The sequence below is a fragment of the Trichosurus vulpecula genome, chromosome 1 (genome assembly GCF_011100635.1).
Source record: "Trichosurus vulpecula isolate mTriVul1 chromosome 1, mTriVul1.pri, whole genome shotgun sequence".
NCBI classification, from domain to species: domain Eukaryota; kingdom Metazoa; phylum Chordata; class Mammalia; order Diprotodontia; family Phalangeridae; genus Trichosurus; species Trichosurus vulpecula.
In genome coordinates this window covers 466,831,329-466,853,250 of record NC_050573.1, presented here as the reverse complement: position 1 = coordinate 466,853,250, position 21,922 = coordinate 466,831,329, and the positions used below count along the sequence as shown (strand labels likewise).

General features: G+C 34.3%; 1 protein-coding gene across 1 annotated transcript in view; it reads left to right on the top strand.

The window, feature by feature from the left end:
- Nucleotides 1–21,922, top strand: part of MCTP1 (multiple C2 and transmembrane domain containing 1) — a 716,792-nt gene that overhangs the window by 406,375 nt on the left and 288,495 nt on the right. Inside the window, exon 7 of the mRNA XM_036740827.1 lies at nt 5,723–5,761. Coding sequence (XP_036596722.1) covers nt 5,723–5,761 — 39 coding nt within the window. The remainder of the gene's footprint in view (nt 1–5,722; nt 5,762–21,922) is intronic.

Sequence of the window (21,922 nt, the reverse complement as noted above, 5' to 3'; positions counted from 1 at the left end):
ATACAAATATGTGTGTATTTACTTCTGCACCTGTTTTTAAATCTTTCTTATTTTACATGTACTAAAATAGAGGGAGAGACGGCATGGCATTCTATATAGAGTTTTTTATTTGTAGTCTGGAAGACTTAGGTTCAAATCCTGGCATCTAACATAAGCCATGTGACTATGAGCAAGTCGTTTAATCTATCTTTGCCCCACACAGCTCTATCCTCTAAATTATAAAGGAATCACAATCTGGTTTGCACAGTGATATCATAGATATTTGATATATAGAGATATTGAAAATAGTGAAAATAAAGGATTAATATGAAGGACTTCTAACCAGTAATTAAATATTCTATTCAACACTTGCATTAAGGAAAACTGTGAATGAAAAGAAGACAGACTAGAAGAACAAAGTAGTTACCTAATAAAGCAATAAAATGTCTAAAAATCTTACGAGTTTCAGTGATACAGTTAGTTGGACTGATGATGTATTTATGTGAAAATACTGTTTGGATGTTTTCTCCTTGTGTGAACTGGCATTTGGAGAAATAAATAAACATGAAGGATTTCAAAAACTTTACAGTGTATTAAATACATTTTAAAGATTTCAGAATATAATTTTCAATAAACAACATGAAATTTAGTATCAATAAAGGCAAAAATGTTACATAGGTTCGGGGTTTAAAACATTATTGAGTTGAAAACACAGTTGAATCTTTAAAAGAAAAAGAAGTATATAAATAAAATTGTCTTGATTTTTTCCTTTTCACTGCTGTGTCTATGAGTTAAAATTTGTCTAGAGCATGCTAACAAGTTGCATGGCATGTATCTTGTTTCTCTTCTCATTGCATGAAGCTTTTTTAGAACTGTAGTCTGTGTTCTATATAAAAATATGTCTTATTCTTTTACGGTTTTGTCTTATTGTGCATGCATGAGTTCTTTCTGACTCTTTTTCTAACAGATTCCAATGCACAGATTTCATCATTGGAGTCTTTATGAAATGAAAGTGAGTTAATTTGTGTTGCATACTTTCTTAGATACCCTAGAAATATGAAATTGCTTAGCTGGCATTAAAAGATGCAGAACCCTGGGAAATATATGAATTGATCCTTGATGTACTCATTAAGTAAATTTTAGAACAGGACTTTTTCTCTGGTATAGTTTATTTTCAACATGCTGCTCAGAATGTTTCTGTATTCAGCATTTCAGAAAATACCCCCACTTAAAAATTTCATGTGTAAATACTTTGTAAAACATGTATTCTTTCTTCAGTAGTAGCTCTGTGATGTTTAACATAATCTGTGATAGTTACATAATTGCCTAAAGGCAAATAAAAATTGAAAGTGAAGAATGGATTTGGGTTGTGGAATCTTTTACAAATGTAATCATTCCTCACAGCTCATCTATCACAGACCATATTTTATACTGTTTATTTCCTCTTATTGTCTTTGAAGAAATTTGAGATACTGATCATTAGCATGAGAAATTTAAATTTATATTACATCAGCTTCTGATGCTAACAATTCATGCCAAAATACACTCACATATTTTTACAGCTGAAGTGAAGTTCATGGTGTAAAAAAGGAGGGGGTACTTTTAAGATGTAGGTCTCATTTAGCTTTGAGAACACCTAAAGGATCTGTCTTTCTTGCCTTCCACTGCCACCCTGAACACTGTTCATGGACAGACAAAAAAGATAGATACATAATTTACCCAGACACACAAGCTACATCTTAATTCTCCTCTACTGAGGACTATTCACTCAGAAATTGGAACTCCCTACCTTCCGAAGTCAAATAATACCATTCTATGACACATTTTAAAAATGATAAATTATGAAAGTAGGTTCCTTCACAATTGTTAATACATGGAAAATGTATAATATACGTATGTACATTGTACATGTCTACATCAATCAGTCAATTGGTAAGCATGTATTAAATACCTGTTATGTACCAGGGACTATACCAGGAACTGAGAATACATAGACAAAAAATGAAGCAACCTCTGTTCTCAAGTAGCATTGGATTGTTGGAAAAAATAAGTTTATACATAGGTAGATACAGAATAAATATATGCAGAAAAAAATTACAAGGTAATTAGGGAGAAGGAGTACAAGTAATCTGAGGGAATCATGAAAGTCTTCTTATAGAAGCTAACTTTTTCACTGTGTTTTAAGAAATTCTATGAGGCAGAGGTAGAGAAGGACTGCATTCCAGGCATGGAGGATGGACCATACAAAGGCCAAAAAAAAGGGAAATATAAGGTAGTGTGTAAGGAACAGAAAGAAGGCCAGTTTGTTGGAATCATAGAATATGGGAAGAGTAGTGATGTATAATGAAACTGGGAATACGGGTTGAGGTAAACTTATGAAGGGCTTTAAACACCAGAGAAGCTTGTTTCAGCCTAGCAACAATGGGACTCGCTGCAGTTTATTAAGTTAGGATAGTTGTTAAAATTGATTATCTGAAATAAAAAGGAAACTGAGGACAAAGTTACTGAGCCATCTATGATTTAATCTGCAAAGCTAGCATTTGCATTTCAAACCAGATCGCCTGACTCATCAGAGGTCAGAGACCAGAAGTGATTTTACAGAGATGGTTTTTATAATAGAAATGAGGAATTTGATAAATTATAGAAACTTTAACATAATTGTATTGGACAATAGCTACTCCCAGACTTTCTTAATCCTATGCCAGAAGTCCTTTCCTGAAGGTGATACCTTTTGTAACCAGAAAGTATACTGTTAAAGAGGAACTTGTGGTGAGTGGTTAGCTGTCACCCCACCATCTTCCTTAGAATATTGCATTATTCGACATAGACTTTAGCTTAAGAAAAAAAGAGCTCATCCACTAAGACTGGAACAAATAATTTAACCTCTGGCTAACCTTTCTCCAGTTGCCAGAAAGGAGAACTTGGCCTCTGGTCAACCCCCCTTTCTGCTAGAAAGGGAAAGTTAGCCTTTTGAAAAACTTTATTATCTTATGATTATTTTATTCGTCTAAATTATCTGCTACTAAATATAAAGTCTTCTCAATTTACTGCTAAATCTATAGGAAACCTAGGCTTAAGAGACTATGCTAGTCTGGCTTATTTTAGGGCTAGCTTTTCCTAAAGAGGAAAGCTTAATCCTGTAATCAAACTAAAAATAAATAAAAGTAATCAAAAATAGCTGATTTCTTTTTCAATGCGATGCAGTTAGCTCTGCACTTAAAATCACTTTGGAAGCTGTGTGGATATGGACTGGAGTGAGGAGGAACTAATTGAGAAAGCCTTTGCAGCAGTTCAGGAGATGAGTGATGACAGCCTGAACAAAGATGATGGTTGTATGAGTAGAGAAAAGGGTATTGTAGAGGAAGAAACAACAAGCAAGACTGTGAAGGAGTTATTAGAGAGGAGAATGAAAATTGAGAGAGAGTAGTGTCATCAAAACTCAAAATAGAGAGATAATAATATTTAGTTCAGGAGGAAAGGGTAGTCAATGTGGTCAAATGCAGTAGAATTTGAGAAATATGAGGGCAAAGAAAAGACCATCAGATTCAGCAATTTGGCACATTGTCCATTTGGCTCATTGGTAACTTTGGAGAAGGTAGTTCCATCTGAGTCATAAGCCATATTTCAAAGGCTTAAGGAACTGGTGAAAGAAAAAGTGTAGCTACAAGGGGTATAGAAAGCTTTTCTAGGAATTTGATTGAGAAGAAGAGAGATTTAGAATGAGAGTTTGAAGGATGGTAGGTCTTTTATGGATAGGGGAAGTCAAGGCATATTTGAATACAGTAGGAAAGGATAAGGTTCTATAATATATCATGTATATTATATGTAATAGCAACTGACATTTTTATGCTTTAAGTTTTACAAAGTACTTTACATACATTATCTAATTTGATTATCAGAATCATTCTGTGAGAAGGTGAATGAAAAAGATTAGGGCAGTAACAGAACAGCAGAACGTCTGAGGATATGAAGAATGGTCTGGCATGTCTAGATAGTGTTAGCTGAATTTGTACTCATTGACCAATCAGGACAACTCATTTCGTAGGAATGAGTGCCAAAGTTGAATAAATTAATTTCTTCAATGTCTCTGTATGGAGTGCCATTCTAGGTGGGGAAAAGGGGACAGAGAAGGCAGATGGCAAGATATGTAAATACTATAGGTATTGCCATCTCCATTTTGCAGATGAGGAAACTGAGGGGGAGAGATTTTTGGGTGACTTACCCAGGGTTATGCAACTAGTAAGTATCTGAGATGGAATTCCACTATGAGTCTTTCTGATTTCAAGGCCAGTGTTCTGCTTTCCATGCCTTAGTCATAATACATATCATATACAAAATATCATATGTATAATTTAATAAAATACATATATATGTATATAGACACATGCATGCACGTATGTGTATACATTTTTATTTGTATGTACACTTTTGGAGAGGATTGTGTGTGTTTGTGTGTGTGTGAGTGTGTGTATGTAAGTCATCTGAGTCCGTTTCAAAATATTTTGCAACATTTTATACCCTTAGTAAACATATTTCTTTCCTGAGTTTTGGTATGTTAATAATGGCATTAATAACATGTATAATTACTATCTAGGGACACAAAAAAATCTAATCAATTTCACTAAAAGTTTAAGTTACACATTTACACATTGAAACCTTGTTATTGGCCCACCTAAGAGCAAAAGCCTATGCGTACTTTTGTAATTAAACACTCATGCATCGGCTCCAGAACAGACCAGCTCTTTATTGTGTTCCGTATACCAAATGGTTCTCCCTCTAAGTTCTGTTATATTTCCTTGATTCTTAACCCTCATCTGGATATGGCAGACATTTCCAGTAGTATTGTATTATTTGTCTTGCAATATTTGCTTCCTTTGTGTAACTTGTCTATGCACATTAAAAGACATTAAAGAGGACATTAAAAATAAGATAGGATATGGAGGGTTCATTGCTTAAAGATTAAACCCTTCCATTTACCACAAATGCTTTTCTGAAATTCATTACGAGAGCAAAAACCTTGTCATTTACAGTTGGGCAACAGAAGGATAATTTTGAGATACACAGCGTAGATTGTACAAAGCCAGAGCCATCTTGATGACAGACTTTTTGGTTAGAAATCTCTTCCCCCTCAGGCTTCAAACACTTTTGAAACAAAAGTTTTGATGAAACAGTTGGTTAATAGTGGTAGTAGTAGCAGCAGCAGCAGTAGCAGTAGTAGAAGTAGTAGTAACCAAAACAATAATTGGGTTGGGTTTGAGGGTGAAGCAGTGGAGGGGAAGTTTGCGGTTTCAGAGTACTTCTAAAGGAGTGTATGCTGAACCCACTTTTATAAGATACCATGGCATGTGAATATTCATGTTACCTCCAATAGTAGAAAAAAAAATCTTTGTGTGTTGTTGGCTGATCATACAGAAGATGTGCTTTTAAAAATTCATGACTTTTTAGCTCCAAATTATTTCAGAGAAATGAGACCTGCTGTCTTATTTCCAATAGAGTGTCTGGAATTCTTTCAGTAAAAGAATAACCAACCTAAGCTCTAACCAGATAGACTGCTTGAGTGTGAAAAGTGCTTCTAGTTGTGTTCTCTTGTTATTCTTTTTATTTTTGTCTTGTATAGTTGTTGTTCGCAAGTGTTTGTTGTTAGAGAGCTTAGAAAAAAAGGTGGAGGGTCCTTTAAGACAGTTGGCTGCCCTATTGTGTATCTGAGTGGAAAGGTAATTAAATTGCTTTATTTCATTTACAGACCATGCTAATGAGGAAGAGTTGGAAAAGATCAAGTAAGGTAATTCTTAGCATGTGGTCTTTCAGCACTTCTTTCTGAAAAGAACTGTCAGCTATTTTACTAAATCTTTCTCATAACCCTGCAAACTCTACCATAGAATTTCATCACTATCCAAAAAAAATCACAACAAACCCCAACCTCTTCCCCTCTCATGCATTTTAATCCAACCATATGAAGCATTTTTAAAAAGAGAAACCACTCTAGTGAGTGAACCCCAGCAATATCTCGGAGGGGGCTCTGCTTTGCCTTCACTAACTTCTCCACATCATCCTGAGCATTTGGTTTCTGTCACACAACAGGGTCTAGAAAATTACTTTGTCACTGCAACTGATTAGAAACCAAGTGATATTCCCATGGGACAGTGCCAATAAAGAAAAGATATTTTCCTTTGTTCAATTTTATTGCATTTCCACTTTGGAAAATAAGAGTGTAGGGCTCTGCAGCCCTACCATCTCTTTGGTATATAAGCACATTCTCCTATGGTGAGTAGAATCTTCCAAAAACTTCTTCTTCCCACTTCAGAAGGAAAAAAAGGACCATTGCTATTTTATTCTTGACTCCTTATTTGAAGCCTTAACTAAGTAATTAATATTTCAGTGGTAGTGACACTATTTGGGTGTCAGGTTTTTTTGTTCTATATGGATGACTATCGTTAAGACTCTCAACTGTCATGCAAATTGGTCATAAAACAGTATCAAAGTGATTTTGTTTTTACTGTATTGTTTGCTCATATTTCTTCTAAAAAGTCAATTCTCATTTTGAAAGATCATGGCAACTTTTTTTAGACCCTGGTACATGGCAAGCTTTTTTTTCTTTCTAATTCAATCATGTTTCCTTCTTTTGTTTTTATGTTGTGTTGTTTCAGTATGTAACCTTTATAGAATAATGAAAAAAGAAAATGTAAGGTTTATGAGTACTTTTTAAGGTTCATGACATATATGTAAGTCTTTCCTCTGTGCTTTTCCTCGTAAGATAAATCTGAAGATAATTTGTTGTACAAAGAGGATTGATTACAGGCAATTTAAAATCAAATTTTTATTTTTAGTAGATGCATGTAATTTCTATATATTTCATGATGGAAATATTTGGAAAGGAATACCGGTGTTGGTATTTGATAATACTTAGAAATCTATGCTTTCTACATGTTTCTGATTAGGTATTTATTAACTCTGATCAGAAGTGTCATTTTTGAGTTCATATAGGTAAAACTTAAGGGCTATTCATGGAGATGGAAAGTTCTTATTTCTATTTATATTAGCTTCCTCTCTTTGTAGTTACACTTTAATTTTATATAGTGGAACTGTATTTGTTTTGTAGTCACTCATTTTTAGAACTACATGTGAGCAGGCTTTTTTCTTCTCTGTAGATAATACGGGTGTAAGGCCAACCAGTAAGTGAAAGATCTTTCCTGCCCATTGAATAGGCCTCAGGTGGGGCCAACAAAGGGAGGCCTGATTAGAGGCAGGCCCACACCCTTTGCTAGTTAGACCTTGAGAGGTGTAAAGCCCTCAGAGCCCTAAGGGGAGCTGGTAGGACCAGAGCCAGTGGTATGTGCACTGAGTTCTAGTCAATCAGATGCTGCCTAGGAGTGTATAAAAAGAGAGCCCAGAACTGAGAGCAGCAGGATTCAGAAGCAGACATCAGGAGGACATCGATGCAGCGAGAGCAATAGGAATCTGAATTCAGCCCAAGGAGGAGGAGCAGGAACTCAAGTCTACAAAGCTGCAGAAGGGAGTGCTGAGCAGAGAGTTAGGATCTGAGAGTGATTGTTTACAAAAAGGCTGTAGCAGGGGGGAAGGTTACAGAATGACTTGGCTCCTTGCTATAATATTGTGTTATAATTTCCTTGTTGCTACATTGAGGTGGGCTCACTGACTTTGGAATATTATTACTACCATATGGAATTGGAATTACTGGTCCTGGGATTGAATTCTCTCGTGTCTAAGTAAATGTTATACTTCCTCTCTCTTCTAACTAGAGAATTTCTTATACTTTGAAATTCCAAACCATTCAGGCATGTTCATGGTCATCTTTGAGGTCATGAATCTTGCCTTACTGATACAACAGGGTGTCCCAAAAGTCTTATTGCCATTTTCAGCTGCTTAAAGCATAACATTAAATTTTGCGGATACCCTGAATTATAATAGGCTTTAGTAAAAATAAGGCATTCCTATTTGTAGAACTCTGCTTTTTCCAAGCAATTCAGATGTGGTATTATATAGCAGGATATCACACTCTACTGGGCAACAATGAAATTTTTTTTAGTGCTTTTAGTTTTTGTTTGTTTAGTTTTTGTTTTTAGTGCTTTGTTTTAGTACACACACACACAAAATAACAGAGAGATGACATTTCTTTTTATGAGTATATTGTGTACAATTTTTTTTACCAATTTTAATAAGCCAAATTAGGGTATATCAGAAAAAAATATGTGCTTGTTTTCATTAAAAAAATAAAGAGTTAGTATCTCCCTTACTTGTAAATTGTTCAAGATTTTTTTCATATGAATAACATATCTGTATATTCTGTCAGGTATCTTTCTCTACCTTGCCACTAAAGGTATAGGATCTGGCATGTGCAATTAAATATATATTTAGATTCTTGTATATAATACTCAAAATTTTTGGATTCTTGGTCCAAGATGTCTTTTTTCTTTACAATGTAAGATTTAATGGGAAAATTGAGTGCTGAGAGAAAAATTAGTTCATTCTTATTTCCAAATTGAAATATAAATTAATATGTTCACCAAAGAAATGCAAACTAATGCAACAAGAACTTCTTGATGATTCTGTCATGTCTCAAGTATTTAGAGGACAGTAATCTCACCTCTAAAACTGAACAAGCTAGGGACTCTCTGAAGCTGTGATGAGGAGGGAAAACGATGTAAATGTGGGAGATAACCTGGACAAAGGCATGGAGGTGGGAAATAGGTCATGGTTAGTTGGAATATAGGATATATGAAGCAGAGGAATGTGAAATCCCATTGGAAAGATAGGTTGAAACTTGATTATAAAAGGGCTTAAAAGGGCAAAGAGAGGGGTGCCCAGATTTTTCTCTAACAAGATTTCTTGGGTTCCATGACCTCATTTTAAAAAATATTTATTTTGATAACAGTAATTGGTTTCCTTTGTGTGTTTAAAAATATTATTCTGATATGGACTCTGTATGCTTTATCAGCCTGCTGATGGGGTCCATCACACACACACACACACACACACACACACACACACACACGTTAAGAGCACCTGCTCTGGAGTGTCTCTTTTAGAAAAGCTTCTTCTTCATAGAAAGTAGAAACAATAGATCTTTTAATACTCTGGCAAGAAAACTTTTACATTATTTTCCGTTGCTATCTAATCAGACATAACAGACATTCATAATTTCCCTGAAAGGCTATCAGGTGCCATACAGAGAGAGTGTCCTTATGATTTAACATAGACTCAGACTGAAAGAGGCATGCATCTAACACAGATTTTGTAGCAAACTAAGTCAAAGGTTCTCTATTATATGTAGTTATTGGTAGTTGGTCTGAATAGGGAATACAAGATGAGTGCAACAGCATTAGGAGAGGTTTCAAAATCAGTGGAAGTCTCATGGGAACAAATTTAATAAACATTGTCATTAGGCAAAAGACAAAGAAATTACTTTTGGAGATGTATTTTTGATTTTTAAAAGAAATGGGGTAGGCATAATTTGGATATCTTCCAAATATGGACTGTAGAAATATTTAGGAATGATCTTATTTTTAAAATTATTCTTTGAATCCTCTACCCTAGTTCAAGCCTTATCACATCTTACCTAGAATGTTATAGTAGCCTCCTAAATGGTCTCCCTGCTTCCATTCTCTCCATCTTTTTGTTCATTGGTTGTCCTTCATTCTCAAAGAAGAATGTGACATCAGGAAGGTGATGCCATGACTTTCAAGGGAATTGGATTTAAGTCAGGGAAGGCTGTGCAAAGTCACCAGCCATCTGGATCCAGCAGCAAGATATAGATCAGGACATCTGGAGATGGCCCTGAATGCAGTGGGAGACGTTGGCCTTTTTAAGCTGAGGTCTTTCCCAGGTCTCAGTTTGTCTGAGGCAATGCCAATTCAGTGATTAAGGCTATGTAAGAAGTGAAGCATAGAATGGCTTCTTTTACCTAGTCAAAAACAACCCCCCACCCCAAACAAACAAAAATAATCAATCTAGGAGGGGAAGACCCTCAGGGTTTCTAGTCAAAAAAGGAACAATTACTATTTACACTGACTCAGAGTGATCAGAGCCCAAACAATGACCAAATGCTACTTGGGCTGGGACCTACCATATTTCCCTACGTATAAGACGCACCCTTTTTCAAAAAAATTGGGGTCTAAAAACTGGGTACGTCTTATACAGTGGTTGTAGATTTTTTTTTACTTGCATTTCCCTCTTTTTCACGCTTGTTGCTTTTGTGCTCATTGTTTTGCATTTGTTACCGGTATATTCGGTTACGTTTTGCTACATTCTGCCTAGAAATGGCTCAGAAAAGATTTTCATACAGTGCTGAATTCAAGTTAAAAGTAATCCAGTTTGCAAAAGTGAATGGAAATCGTGCTGCTGAATGTAAGTCTGGTCCTCCTCCAACTGAGAAAACAATCCGATACTGGCTATGGGAAGAAGAAACCCTACTGAAAACGCCATGGCAGAAGAAGGCCATGAGAGGCAAGTCAGCAAAATGGCCTGATTTAGAGAGGGAATTGAAGATATGGATTGAAGAGCAAAGGGCAGTTGGAATTCCTGTGTCCACAAAGATGGTTCAGCATAAGGCAAGAAGAATTGCTGATGAAAAAGAAGTTACTGATTTCAAAGGAGGACACAATTAGTGCTTCAGGTTCATGAAATGGAATGGTCTAAGCATGTGTACGTGCCCAAAAGATGCCTGAAAGCTATGAGCAGATGAATAAAACTTGAGTTCAATAACTTTATGTAATACATTTTTTTTTCAAATTTCAGCCCCCAAATTAAGGTGCATCTTTATACGTGGGGGAAATATGGTATTTTTGGTCAGTCAATGAGAGCCAGAATAATTTGAGTTTAAGGCATGGTCCTTTAAAAAAATCTAATCCATAAACCCCAAGATATCTTTCAAGGTTTCAATGATCAAAGATCAAAATATGTTTCCTTTGGGCAGAATGCTCACTTTTACCCATTCTCTAAACAGCTACAAAATTGATTTTCTTAAGGCATACATCTGATTGTGTCATTCTCCTATTATTGCCTTGCTTAAGAAGTTTGCTGGTTTCTTCTCAGTCTCTAGCATAAAACCCACACCCCTCTCTTTGCCTTTTAAAGCTCTTTTACGATTAGGCTTCAAGCTATCCTTCCAGTTCCTCTGCCTCATTCCACATTCTGTTCCACCCTGCAGCTGTGTCCCACCTCCATGCCTTTCTCCAGGCTATCTCCTATGTTATAAAGTTCTCCCCTCACCACAGCTTCAGAGAATCCCTAGTTTCTTTAAAAAACACAAACAACACACATACTTCCCCACAGGAGCCCTTTCTTGGTGGGCCAAGTTGGTGGTGATGTCGTCCACCTCCTGGAATTTCCCTCTGTAGATGGAATCATAGATCTGGTGTATGTGTGTGTATACTTGTATACATGCATGTGAATGTCTATGTATATGTTTCATTATCTTTGCCACATTTGCCATTACAAAGCTTAAAGTTTTAAGCTTTAATAGCTAAAAATTTTGGGACAAATCATAGCTGCTTAAGATAGGATAAAAATTTCTGAGGCAGGCTCTTTTGCATTAGATTTCTTTGGTAAACACATTACTACTATAAGTCACAATTCAAAAGTAAGAATGAACTATTTTCACTTTGTTCTCATTATTGAATATTACTACTAAATACTTAATGGACTAGAATCAATCTGTAATTTCATCACCATAAGGAACTCTCAGTATCATAGCAAATATGTCTCAGAGGTAGTACATGAACTCAGGACTTTGTGATTCTAAATTCAGTTTTTTATCCACAATACCACAGTTACCCCCCTCAACAAAGATATTTTAACAGACTTTTTTACATGTTGATTTCCACATATAGAAATTTAGAAAAATTCCTAAAGGACAGATATTATTTCATTTTTAACTTTATATTCCCCAGGGCAAGCCTGGTGCCCTGAACATAATGTATATTCACTATTTGTTCTTCTGGACCAAAGAGTATATAGCTGGCTTAGGCCCAAAGAAAACATCCTTCTTGGGCTGAAGAAAATGACTGATAGAATCTATTTTTAAATGATACCAATAGTAACCCCTGCCCCCAATCAGCAAGAAATGGAGAAGCCTCATAGCACAATGAAAGGAATGCTGACTTTGGATTCATAAGACACAAAGTCAAATCTTGCCTCTAACTTTGCTGCCTTCGGCAATTAACTCCCTGGGCTTCAGTTTACCCCCTTGTAAAATGAGGGTCAGGAGAGTGGAATCAGTGGTTTCTGAGGCCCCTTCCAGCTCTACGTTCCTATAAGACCTTTTCTACCAGAAATGAACCCCATACAACAAAGGCCTGACTTACTTAAGAGTCAGTTTCATGTTTGCTCTGGCCTCTTTACCTATTCAAATCAGATATATCTGGTCCAGGCAGTGTTTATAATAAAATGATGAGAGTGTGATTAAATGCGGAAGGTAAGGGGTGGAAGTGGGGGTATAAGTCACAAATGGTAAGGTATGTATATGCATGAGAGTATATATACACATATGTGTATAAAAATGTATATGCATGAAAGTATATATACATATATGTGTATATAAATGTGTAAATTATATAGAAATGTTTAAATGTATAAAATACATATAAATATTTATATAAATTTATAATTTATGTAATGAATTATTTGTGTAATAAATTTATAGTTTATATAATATAATAATTTATAATACATTTATATATAAATATATAAAACATAGCATATATTCAATATGTGGCGATTGGCATGTACATATATACCAATGCCTCTGCCTATGTGTATAAGTATATGTGTGTGTGTGTGTGTGTATATACACTATACACATACATACATACATACATACATACATATATGTATATGAGAAAGAGAAAGAGACTCACACTAATCTCCATATCCTGAACAATGGTTTATTTGAAAGTTAGCTTGATGAAATGGAAATTAAATGAAGTCACTAGGCGAATGTCAAAATCCAAGTGAAGAAAAATATGTGCTAACTGTAAAGTGGTTGCAAGTGGGTATTGAGGTTGTCTTTCTAGTAAAAATGTATGCTTTGAAGTATAATTTCACTCCAGGGAGAAGGATCTGAGATGTAGAAGTGTATTATTTTAGGATCAGCATCCTAAAATATGCAGTGTACAGGAATGTTATATTTACTGGAAAGTAATAAAACGTTATGTTGGGAGAGGAATATGTCACCTGTAGCTAAATAATCTTCCTTTTAACTCGAATTCATTCAGTACTTATGATACACGTGAGATCATAGCATGTCTTCCTCCATGTCACCTCCAAATATCCTTAAGAGCATGCCCAAACAACCTTCCCACCAAGCTACAAAAATGTTCTTAGTATAATTTTAGTATGAATTAATGGTAATGCCAACCTCCCTATTATTTGGATTATATGTAAACTTAGAAAACAGTGCTAAAGAGTTTGTTGTTTATTCTAAAAATACTATTAATGGCAGAAAATATACCCAGAGTGATACAATAATAAGAATTTATCACACCCATCTTAATGCAGGCGGGAAGGGCCTCTACCTTCAAATGGCCAATTTGTACTGCTGTCCTGCAGTTGTTTCAGTTGTGTCTGATCCTTTGTGACCCTGTATGGGATTTTCTTGGCAAAGATACTTGAGTGGCTTGCCATTTCCTTCTCCAGCTAATTTTAAAGATGAGGAAATTGAGGCAAACAGGTGATTTGCCCAGGATCACACAGCTATTAAGTGTCTGAGACTATATTTGAACTCAGGTCTTCCTGACTCCAGGCCCTATGCTCTATACTGCACCAGCTAGCTGCCCATGGTATATGTTACCCAAGCTCAAAGTCGTGCAAAACTATCAAGGCTACCTTAAGAAAAGCAGAAGAAATAAATCCATGCCCATGTAAGAGCTAATTTTCTTATCTTTTTCTGACTTTCAAAGTCATTTAAATAAAATTCCTAAAGCTATGATGTCTTAAAAAAACTCTTTTATGAATCTCATCACAAGCCTGAGGGTAAGTTGCTACCTGCACTATTAATTGTTTACTTTTGAAGGATGTGCAACTTCTGTGAATTTGGAATGACTCCAATCAATTCTCCCAAGCTCGGAAACCAGGGTTAACTTTGGTCAAGTAGGAAGATTGAATTTTCTCTTAGAATTTACTAGGAATTTGGTGCCATAAGGTTCCAATGTGCTGTCAGATTTGATAGACACAACACCACTAAGACAGTCTTTCCACCTTTCCTCCTCCAAGCGATGTCTCATTCAAATTCTCCATCTTCCTCAACTCATAACCCACAATTGAGATTTCTTGTTTAACCATTCTCTTTGGTGACAATCTGTTTACATGGGAAGGAATATGGTAAAACGAGGCAGCAAATGTGGGTGGTTTCCCTTACATTCTATATAGGAATACTTGACAAGTAGAGTAAAGATGTTTCATTTGCAGTCATCGATGTGAAGAAATCCATCTTTTCAGTTACTAATATGATTTGTCCTCATTTGTTGATATTTTTAAGGAGTCAGGAAGGCTTGTGTTCAAATCTGGACCCAGACACTTGTTCATTCTTCATACTCGAGGAAGATCAGTGATATCACTATATTGAGTCAAGTACAGTGTGTTTGACTGTGACTGGTCAATCTAATATGAGTATGGCAGGTTCTGCCACAGGTCGGGCACAAATAGTCCATGTGAACATTTGGATAGAGATGTCTCTTTCCTTTGTGCTCCTGTGATTCTATTTTGCTAATGGAGCATAGCACCTTCTCTGATGAGGGCATGCCGTGCTAGGTGGTCCAGTGCCAGTGTCTCCTATGTCTCACAATCAATACTAAAACTAGCTTAGCTGTGTGAATGTGGGAAAGTCGCTTAAGCTCTGTCTGCCTCAGTTTCCTCATCTATAAAAATGGGCATAATAATAGCACTTACCTCCGAGGCTGTTGTGGTCAAAATGGGTAAAGTGCTTGCAAACCTTAAAGTTCTATTCAGTGCTTCTTAAACTGTAGGTTGCAACCCCATATGGGTTTCCAAAAAAATTGGCAATGGTGAAAGGTTTCTTTAATCAATCAATCAATTAATTAAAAATCAAACACATAATGAATCTGAGGTGTTCCTGGAAGTACTTGCCCATGTTGCACCATGCAACTTTACTGCAGCCTTGGTTCTGAACACAAAACAGGCACATTGCGAATACTTTCAGACCACACAATGCTGCCAAACCGCAAAATGGGGTCGTGAGTGGAAAAAGTTTAAGAAGCCCTGCTCTATATAATGCTAATTATTATTTTATTGTTATCCCCTTTGCTATTTATGGTGTGATTGCTCCCTATATATATATGTGTGTGTGTGTGTGTGTGTGTGTGTGTGTGTACATATACATATATGTGCATAGATATACATGTATATCTATGCACATATATGTATATGTATATATATACACACTGTACCCATCTATATTTCACAGGTAGCATTTTGAATTCTGGTACTATGTGTTTATTTTAGCCGTGTTCTAAAGTCAGAGTTGACTTTCTAGTAAAGCACAGGTCAAGTTACTTTTTTTTAGAATCTTGTTTTAGACAAGATAGGATTCTTCCATTTTTCTGCCAGTATTTGGCATATAGCCAGTCTTTGAGCTGTTTCCTGTGAATGTAATGTTTTATTGCAGAGCCTTCAACTTCGTTGAAAAGACTTAAATATAGCCATATAATGATGTTATATGTTTTCTGTGGTATAAAATCACATTTCCTTTACTCAGTTCCTTTCAAGAGTGATATACCCTCACAAGGAAAAGCTAAATCGGCATTGTTATTTTTTTAATATACCTGTCTCCCCTCTATATGGGATGAATCATTTCATGGCATTTCCCATTACTTAACTACCTGCTCATCACTTTCATCATCTTGACTTTCAGTGATGAGATTTCTTTCCTTATTTTTGTTTCAGCCGTACTGCCAATAATAGGTTCTCTCAATTGAAATCTTATTACTTGTGGCACTCACATAATGTGAGGTCGTATTTACTGTTGAAATCAAAAGGATAAATAGCTAGCTTGTGGACATTGAAATAGTAATTGCAGTTCAAGATTGATTTATATGTTATTTGAAGCAAATGTGTTATCTAACTGAAACCAAACACCATCCAACCTTAATGGGAGGCAAGAAGAAAAATATGCATGAACCTAAACATCTCTGAAAAGCAAAAATATCTGATTCGAGATATTTGTTGTGTTTTATTAATGCTTCTCAAGACTAGTAAGTTGTTATGAATTGTATTTAGGCTATTTCTGGAGAAGGATATTTCCTTTTAACTCCTTAAAATAATAATTCAAGGTGAGTAGAAAAATCTTCATTCTTGCATTCTAACATCAAATTTCCTGTTGTGAAGACTTGGAATCTTGCTCACTTTTAGTTGTTACAGTCGAAAAAAAATACCTACTGTTTTCACAAAAATGAGAAACAAAAATGGATTCATTATGCTGGCCAGAGTCATGATAATGAGACAAGATTAATTTGGATTGATAAATAACAATACTTCAAGGTTTTTTGAGTTATTTTATTCTTAATGGTATTTTTTCTTATTATTAGGTGGAATTATTTAATGTAAAATGCTAACAAAACCAAAAGAGAACAATATAGGTATTGTGCAAATAAATTATGTGGAGAGAAAACTGAAAGTAGAAAAATATTTTATAAAATAATTGGCTATATTAAGGTGTCAGAGATAATGGCTTTGCTTTACAAAAGGTTGGGTTTTTGTTTAAGAGATAGTGGGATAACAAACTAATCTGAATTCAATCAAATGAAAAATTGCACTTTAGTAATGTTAACTTGTCCACCTTATACTCCCTAGTACTATGCTAACATTTCGTTTTGACTCCTTTCTTTAAGAAAGTTCATTCTTTGCAGATTATAACATAGACCAGTGTGAATATATCTAATTGCTATATTCTGTTACCTGATAGCTTATATCTTTTTTAAAGTAATACATCTCTATTATAATGATTTTATTATAATCACTTAGCATCATTTCACTTTTTTAGTCCTTAGCTGAATGAAGCAATTTTTAATAAAGCTTTTGGCAAGGATATTGTTAATTTTAACCAAAGAGCACTTTCAGTTCTAAGTCTGCAGGGCATAGTTAAACCTGACACACTGGATGACACATTAAAAATGCATCGGTAAAACCTCTAAGTGCTTTAATTTAAGGAAAGGTGGAGGAACAGATTAACACATTTTTAAGTGTCTCACATAGTCACTCAGACATAATGAAGAAAAAAATTGTCATTAGTTAACAATTATCAACTGCTCTCTAACAAGACCTTGTATTCTGGGAGTAAGTAAATACATGATTTTAAAAATACCGAAAGAAAAAATGAAATCCTGGTTGTTCATAGCATCCTTAACTAGTGAAACAGAATTACTTATCTTTGGTCTTATGTGATCAGAGGAGGAAAAAAGGTCAAATGTATTCAGATTTTAAAGAAGTTTAAAATTTGAAATAAAAATTATTTTGGCACCTCATTTGTACCCTGAAATCCAAGTTAACTGGAAAAACTATAGGGATGAGCCACAATTAAGACTCCAGATAATATAAATTGTATGAACTCATTGTTTTAATTGACAATTTGTAAAATGCCACTGAACTCATTAGATTTCTGTGTGGAGTTTGACAATGGTTTCTCAAACTACAAAAAAAAAATGTAGCAAATGTATTTAAAATAATATTACTTATATTTAGTGTTGAAGGTACTTAATTCTTCCAACATAAAACATTCTGATGAAAATTTGCATTTATTATTTCTCATTTTGATTTAAATAACATTTCCCATAGTATAAAACAGCACACATTTTTTGTCTATTGTAAGTTATAACTGAGGGTGGGGCAGATTTTCCATAAAAATGACTGTCTTTATTTCACTGAACTTGCTGAATTTTTTAAATGTTGTGGACTCTTGTGGGAACAGATCCAGATGACTTTGCACAAAGCGAAAGGACAAAAATATCGTCTTCAGCAGTGGCTGGATTACATGGTGTCTTTGTGCCCAGTTAAAGATGTTTAATTGTGTGGTGGCTGATTTGCCTTTCGCAAGGTCGGCATGCATTATCCTGCATGCTGGCCTTATTAACATTGAGGAGGAGGCCTCTCCAACATAACAAGAGGCAACCTAGACCGACTTTAAACAAAAAGAAAAGTCGTACCATGTACCAGAGTAATGGAGGCAAACATGAATTCTATCTCATAGGTTACATTGTCCTCTCATTCAAAAATGACTGATTGTGAAGTTTAGATGAGTGCGTTTGGGGGGAGGAGAGGTGATGGTGTGAGTAGGTTAAATTCTCTAGAATAAGAAAATTCTTGCTTTCATGGACTAACTTATTTCTCATTGCTTCATCAAAAATAAAAAATAAAATGCTTTAAGGTGAATTTGTACAAAAATAAAAGGCCAACCAAGTAGTGCTGAGGATAACTGCATGCTGGCTCCTCAGGCGAATGGAGACTCTCTTTTCAGTAACATTTAAAAGGACAAGTCAGGGTTTTAGAGGGGGTCATTTTTGCATTAAGTGTATGGAAAAGGTAAGAAATCATGTTTGAGAAACTGGAAAACCAGATAAAGAATTTGAAATGGATAGATTCTTAGTATTCATATTCTCAGTTATCTCTGTTTAGATAGGTGGTAACTTCATCTAATGTGGGAGAAGTCATCAAGGGCTAAGACTGAAGAAGTGAAATCCAGCTAATTCAAGCTGAATATACGTAATTTTTTTTTACCAGTTCCTGTATCTGATATTATGTTGATAAAGGGCATTTATGCTTCTGAAAAAGACATCCCCAGCAGACATGAGTAGTTTCTTATATATTTCAATAGTATTGACAAGATAGGAATTTCAGGTGCCACTTTGAATAGTGTTAGAAATTTAGCCCATGGACTGGACTAAATATTTTAATGTGCTCAAGATGTTGAAGTTGTATTTAAATAGTTATAAAAATATTTTTTTCAAGAATCTGAGTCCCACCCCAAGTTGTTCCTAATACAAATATAATAACTACTTTATTTACAACATACATGTTGGTTATGATTTTATGCATTTTTGAATACAGCTTTAAGTTCACAACTACTTAGAAATAATAGCCTATGTTCATATTTTTTCTGCTGCTGTTAAATTAATGTAATTGAGGGAATTATACTAATGATTATTGATGACTTTTTAAAAAAGCATTTTGTGATTTTCAGAGTGCTTTATGTATACATTTACTCATTTATTTGAAATGCTTTTGTTACTTATTGGATTCACGGAAAGATTGGAGAGAAGTAGGGAAAATAGAATTATGTAATGATCCTCAGGACCCTTTATGATCTTTGAAAAATAATTATTGCTAATTAGCATGTTACATTTAATTTTGAGAGACTTTGTTTGGTTTGAGATGAGGTTTGGGTTGTAGGGGCTAGAAGGAATCAAATGAATTTTTAAAAATAGGTATCATTACATTTTGAGAATTAATATAAAAAAAAACAAAGAAAAAGTACTGGCATCCTCATCCCACCAACTTCGGCAAGCATATTCATCAGGTTGTTTTCATGGGGGGTTTTGATTGCTTTGTTTTTCTGCTATTATTATTTTCAGTTTTAGCATAAATATGCTTAAACTAGTGCTTTCATTTAAAAAAGTTTGTTTTTCTTGATTGGGCTTTAAAAGTAACTTTTAAAATCCACGATTGTGATTTTAAAAGGTATTATTCTGAAATTCATATGTAGATGATTTTGTTTTCTTATATTTTATAATGAAATCAATATTTTAGCTAAAATTATTATCATGATGCCAGGTGTTTGGGGGACATTATTAGAAAAAGCTAGATAAAAGAAACCTTTGACAGCCCCACTATAAATTTCACACCTATACAGGGCAATGTGGAGAAAGTAGTTTTATCTGAAGAAAAGACAAAATTTATATGAGAATATCAGCTTCAAAGTGACACAAAAATTGTAGTTGATGAATAAAGATAGAAATAATTAAATGCAGCCTAAGGACTTAGTAGGTCTAAACATGGATAATTTTTTTGTCTTTAGACCTAATGAAGAAATTCAAATATTAAATTTTAAGCATTAAAGAAAACTCTCTAGGATTCTTATTTTGTCTGTTCTATTCTCTACCTCCTAGAAGCAGAGAGGGAAATGTAATTATGCAGGTATCCTCTAAATTAATATGAAAAATTAGATGATTTGTCATTAGAATTGAGGGAGAGAGAAGAAATTCAATCTTGAACAGTTGCCACTTACTTATATTTAACCCGCATGGAAATTTGACAGATTTTAAGTCCTTAAAAAAAAGCTGACTTAATTACTATCTTGAATCACTGCTTTAAATGGAAATTATAAACCCAAGATCCTCTTCATCCTGTCTTAACAAATTTATTATCAAAAGAAACATTGATTCTTGGAAATTTACCATTTATATCATGGAGCTTCATTTGGATTTTTAAATGAAGATTTAAACTTTCAAAGCATAGTTTGCCCATAGTATATTTAAAAAATTGTTATTGTGAACTGAACCAACACCCAGTAACATGAGCCCATATGCAAAGTAGAACAGAAAAAGATTGCATATGAAGTTACTGTAAATCTATATTATAAAGAGTTTGCTTCTCTTTTTAAGTCTTTAAGCTTCAGTAGCTTGAAACTGCACTAAGACTTGGGAGGGTACCCTGTACAATAAAATCACCATATTATTTTCAAAGCTGTCCTACATGTCTGTTTTCCTCAATGTATGTTTTTGTTCTCTTCTATGTATTTTTGTAATTCTTCAATGATTCTCTTATCTTCTCCTTCTGTTCATTTTTCTTTTTAAATTTTTCTTTATTTTATTTTTAATTTATGGAATAAAACAAGCATTTTCACAACATAGTATAATAAAATATAATAAAACAGCATATCTATTATGTACAATTTGTTATTCCTTTTAAACATATAATAAAATTATCATGCAAATTTCTTTATTTTCCTGTTTTCCCTTCCCCCTGCCCTAAAGATGGCTACCATTAGATACAAATATATATATATATATATATATACATATATATATATATACATATATGTATATATATATAATGTAAAATCATTCTCCACATGATTCTATTTATCATTTCTTTCTCAATCTTTATTCTCTTTCCTTAAATCCTACCCCTAAACAAAAGAAAAATGAACCCCATTGTATCATATATGCATTGTCAAGCCAAACAGATCTCCCATTGATCTCATCTAAGAATATATGACTCATTTTTCACCTTCAATTCATCATCTCTCTGTCAAGAGCTGGGTTGTGTATTTCACCACCACTCCTTTGGAATCGTGGTTGATCATTCTATTAATCAGAGTTCTTAAGTCTTTCAAAATTGTTTTTTTTACATTCATTTACCTTAGTTTATTCAATCATACCTGATTAATGGGTAACCCTTTTTTAGTTTCCAAATCTTTGCCATTACAAAAGGAGGTGCTATAAATACTGTTATACATGTTGATCCTTTTATCTGTCTTTGGTGTCTTTGGGGTATAGCCCTAGCAGTGGCATTGCTAGATATAAGGGAATGAAGAATTTAGTGACTTTTGGGATATAGTTCCAAACTCCTTTTCAAAATAACTAGACCAGTTCTAACCTGTATCTATAGTGTATTAATTCGCACTTTTCCCCTTAGTTCTTCCATTAATTATGATGTTCTTTTTTGTGTGTGATTTTTGCCAATTTAATGGGTGTGAGGTGAAACTTTGGAGTTTTTAATGTGTATTTCTCTAATTTAACTACTAATGATTTGTAGCACTTTTTATATGGCTGTTAATGTTTTGGATTTCTCTTTGGAACTGCCTGTTCATAGCCTTTTACCATTTATCTATTAGGGAATAGCTCTTGTTCTTATATTTGAATCGGTTTCTTATTTATCTTGGATATTGTATATTTATCAACACTTCATATATTTT